The 4,830-nt window shown below is 36.3% G+C and overlaps 1 protein-coding gene across 1 annotated transcript; it reads right to left on the reverse strand.

Moving 5' to 3' along the window:
• Nucleotides 1-3,333: 3,333 nt before the first annotated feature.
• On the reverse strand, nucleotides 3,334-4,237 carry LOC121220312 (uncharacterized). The gene is made up of 2 exons (XM_041099990.1): nucleotides 4,084-4,237; nucleotides 3,334-3,875 (listed from the first exon to the last, which is right to left on the reverse strand). The coding sequence occupies exons 1-2, from the start codon at nucleotides 4,235-4,237 to the stop codon at nucleotides 3,334-3,336; spliced, it is 696 nt and encodes a 231-aa protein (XP_040955924.1).
• Nucleotides 4,238-4,830: the final 593 nt, after the last annotated feature.

Genomic DNA, 4,830 nt, shown 5'->3' on the forward strand with positions numbered 1-4,830 from the left:
AAGTTTGGGCACCAAACTCAACCCTCTAAATCTTTTTTTAAAATTTTTATTAGATTTCGTCTTTTTCAATTTTTTTGACCTTTTCGACTGAATTTTTTGCGGAAAATATTTTTTTTATATTCAATCACAGTGCCAAAAATATGTATGTAAAAATTTACGTCAATCAGACAATGTTTACCCAATCAAATGAATTTTTTACAAAAAATATTTCTGGGTAAAACTGCTGTTCGTAGTTTAAAAAATAGATATCAGTTTAACACCCAAAACGCCCAAAATCTGATACCAAATGATAGAGGGTTGCGTGCGGACCAAGATCGAGTTGGCAAGTCACTGGAAACTCCTACGAAAGTTTGAAACAATCAGATCTGAAACGAAACAGAAAAAAAATAAAAGATTAGATCTTTCAATTTCCAGATCTGAAATAAAATCCCCAAATCAGCAAAGAATCAAATTGAGACTCGAAATAAGTATTAATAAGGGTTCTTGAGAATTAGGAACACGTAATTGAACCCCAAAAAAGACTCCAACCTACCGAATCTATTAATTGAACACAAAACAGAAAATTAAAAAGCAACAGATCACAACAACCCAAAAATTGAAATAGAATGAGGATAGGTTGTCTGGACGGCAAGATCGATGGAAAAGGATGATTGAAGAACGTTTTATTGCTGCCAAGAAGAGTGCTGATTGATTTCTTTAAGGTTGAAGATGGCTGGAAACACAATAAAAGAATTGAAATAAGTTAGATAAAGAAAATGACACAAGCAAAAAAATTAAAACAAAGCGAATAGCAAGAAAAGAAAGATAAAGTCCTAAGAAGCCTTGAAATCCCGAAAGATTTTACAACTCCCTTCAAATGGCTCTAATCTCACCTCCAATAAAGATCAATGGCAAGAAGAAGGCTGAAGATGGCTCCCACAATCAAAAAGATTGTTAAACCTACTTCTAAAGAAAACTCAAGAGAAAATTCTTGAAGAACTCAAAGAGAATTTTCACTCAAATCAAATCTGGAATTTTCAATGTAATTGTAATGTGTTTCAAGGGTGGCCGGCCATGCCTATAAATAGGCCTTATAACTATTTCCTAATCTCATTAGGAAAACTTAAAAAAAAACCTAATTAACAAATTTAAGAGGGAAATTCGGCCAAGTCATTTTAATGGGCTGCTTGGGCTGAATTTTTACATATAATATTCCTAAAGTCTAAAAATTAAATTAAACAATTAAAATTTTTACAAATTAGGCCACTTTAACAATTTGGCCTGATTTTCAACCAAGTATGGTTTGACTTCTTGGTTGGGCTTGGAATCATCTTATTGGGCTTGCCTTTAAGAACTTGGGCTTGTAGTCCATCTCCTACTGATGTGAGCTTGCCTACGAACCAAGTGGAGAACGAACAAGAAGCCATCAAGCTGCCCATTGGTCCAATAACGCGAGCTAGAGCTAAACGATTCAAAGATGTTATTTTAGCAATGGTGGAACGGGTTGAGGAAAATGATAGCAAGGGGTTTGAAAACGAGCTGAACATATTCAACTTCTTTGAAGCTGAATTTAGTTCTAGCTAATTAACTGGCTGTTGGAATTTTAGACCATTTAAATAAGCATTTAATTAAGTCTTACTACAGCTTATAAATATGTTTTTATTTAGTACAAGTGTTTAATATGTTACTAAATGTGTCTAGATGTCAGTTAATTGGTCTGAACATAAGACATGCTTTAATTGTGCCTAGCCGAATTAATATGTCTTGTTTAGTTTAATTTAATTTGTTTTAATGTTAATTAGTATGTTCATATTATATTCAGCTGAATTGGGATAAATTAATGAAGTTCATTTGTTTTGTTTAGGTTCAGCCGAATGTGAGGATGCATGGGGAAGGTTGGCCGAATGTGGAATGCATTAAACAAGATGCATGAATGATTGATTCAATGCACCTAGCGATACATGCATGAACCACATTAAAAATGGTGTGCTGATTTTTTGGAGTTCTTAGGTGACCATTCGGCAAAAGAGATGATTTTTCATTCTTCAAAGTTGCTATTTATTTCTTGCACATTGCTGAAAGTCTTTTGGCTATTCGGTTCATGGTGTTCACACTCCTAGACTCTTCAAAGCTTTGCTTTCACACTCCAAATGGCTGCTCGTGTTCCTATTAATTGCTGGTCATTTTTCAGCCAAAAGATGCAACTTAAATGAGTCTATTTATGCTCATTGACCAAACCTAGCCTATTCATGCACATTCAAGATGTTCAAGGTGCATTTGCCCATCTAGAAGATGACCATTGGAGCTCTCATTCAGCCGAATCTACATGGGCTAATAATTTTGCATTCATGCTGAATTTTAGTTCATTGTTTACTTAGAAACTAAGTCTTGAATTTGTCCATTCGGTTACTAGTAGAAAGGCTATAAATAGTTGTTGAATTTCTTGTAAAAGGACCTTTTGCCAAATTTCTGAATGAAATATAATTTTAGTGAGAAATTCACTCTCTTTATTCTTCAAAGCTCAATTGACTTATCTTTACGAGTGGCGTCTATATGACTTTGTTTCGAACTTATCACCCTTGGTGTGGCATTCACAAATATACCGAAGGTTCCTATTTTGCTAAATAGAGGGTCTCAGTTTTATCTACCATCCTTTTCTTTTTCTTTGAAACCTTTAAGCCTGGGTCCTTATTTGCTAATAAGGGTTCGTTCTTGTTTCATTAGAAACCATTTATTCCCATTTTGCTTCCTAAGCCATTTAAAACCATTATAACTCATCTTATTGAATTTGAACTAAATCGACACTACCTAAATTTGATCGGGAACATAATACGACTCGTCACATCATCTTAAACGAGCTCGTATCACCTACCGAATTTGGCTCGTTGATGCTCGTAACGGAGATCCAATGCGCTTTGGCTGCAAGATTCGGTTTCTTAGACCAAGATTTCCAAGATTTGAAATCTTGATTTTCTTGATTCTTGAAATCGCTCCAAACAGCAAAATTGGGCCAAGATTCAGTTTCTTGATTTTCTTGAAAACAAGAAAGTGAATCTTGATTTTCTCTTTCTTTCGTGTACGCATCTAAGGCCTTTGTGATTCGTATCACATTTAATAAGCTGAATTGAAATGTCCAGATTAAAACACATTTATTTAATTAAATGATTTGAGCTGATTCTAAACTAACACAACTAATTTATTTTATTCAAAATGAATATAATTAGCTCTTTGAACTAGTTAAGTGCCAAATTGAGCTGAATTGAGCTGACACGAGCTAAAATTAACTTGTAAGAAGGTGCGAATCAAGCTAGTTGAGCTGGGTGTTTTATGTGTAGCCAACCCATCACTCCACACTCAAGCAATATAGTTTGCTATGGTATCTTGGAACTTCTTGGCACGTGCTTGAGTGATTGGCCCCAAAGGTAGCTCTAAGGATTCGGCACCTAGCTTCTTAGGCAAGCTCGCATCATCCTCCCCCTCTTCAAAGCGATTCGTCCTCGAATCATCACCTATATCAAAAGGAGAGAGATCAGCAACGTTAAAACTTGCACTCACTCCATACTCACTCGGTAAATAAATTTTGTAAACGTTATCGTTGATCCGTTCCAACACTTGGAATGGACTGTCACCCCTTGATTGAAGCTTGGATTTCCTTTGTTCAGGAAATCGTTCCTTGCGCATGTGGATCCAAACCCAGTCATTGGGTTCAAACACAACTTGTTTGCGTCCCTTGTTGGCTATCCGAACATATTGTTCAGTCCTTCTCTCAATATTATCTTTGACCTTTTTGTGCAATTGTTTAACAAAGTCAGCTTTTCTTTTACCATCTACATGCACTAACTCGTTAGCAGGCATAGGAACCAAATCAAGAGGGGTAATGGGGTTAAAGCCATATACTACCTCAAAAGGAGAAAATTTCATAGCAAAATGAACGGTTCAGTTGTATGCGAACTCCACGTGAGGTAAGCAATCTTCCCACATCTTCAAATTTTTTTTGTAAAATAGCTCAAAGCAAAGTTGATAGCACAAGGTTTACGACTTCAGTTTGGCCATCCGTTTGAGGGTGGCATGTCGTCAAAAACAAGAGTTTTGTGCCTAACTTACCCCACAATGTCCTCCAAAAGTGGCTTAAAAATTTTGTGTCACGGTCAGAAACGATAGTATGAGGAATTCCATGCAACCTGACAACTTCCTTGAAAAACAAATTGGCAACGTTAGTAGCATCATCAGTCTTATTGCAAGGAATAAAATTGGCCATTTTGGAAAAACGGTCTACAACAACAAAAATGGAATCTTTTCCTCTTTTGGTTCTTGGAAGGCCTAGAACGAAGTCCATTGAAATGTCTACCCACGGAGCATCGGTAATAGGCAACGGAGTATATAAACCATGCGATTTGATTCGTGACTTTGCCTTTTTACAAGTGATGCAACGATCACATTTCCTTAGGACGTCGCGTTTCATTTTGGACCAATAAAAATGCACATACAAAATTGCTAGAGTTTTGTCAACTCCAAAGAGACCCATAAGTCCACCGCTATGAGCTTCATCCACAAGAACGTTTCACAGTGATCCTTGAGGTACACAAAGCTTTCCCCTCACGAAAAAGATAGCCGTCATGTTGAAAATACTTTTCGTGTGCACCATGCGAACAATTCTTATAAATTTCACCAAAATCAATGTCAGACATATAAAGATCTTTTATAAACTCAAAACCAAGCAGTTTAGAATCCATTAAATTGACAAGTGCATACCTTCGCGATAAAGCGTCCTCTACAACATTTTCCTTACCTTTTTTATATTTTGTCACATAGGGTGTAACACCCCGAACCCGAGACCGACACCGGAGTCGG

Source organism: Gossypium hirsutum, chromosome D08, assembly GCF_007990345.1.
Source record: "Gossypium hirsutum isolate 1008001.06 chromosome D08, Gossypium_hirsutum_v2.1, whole genome shotgun sequence".
Lineage (NCBI taxonomy): Eukaryota > Viridiplantae > Streptophyta > Magnoliopsida > Malvales > Malvaceae > Gossypium > Gossypium hirsutum.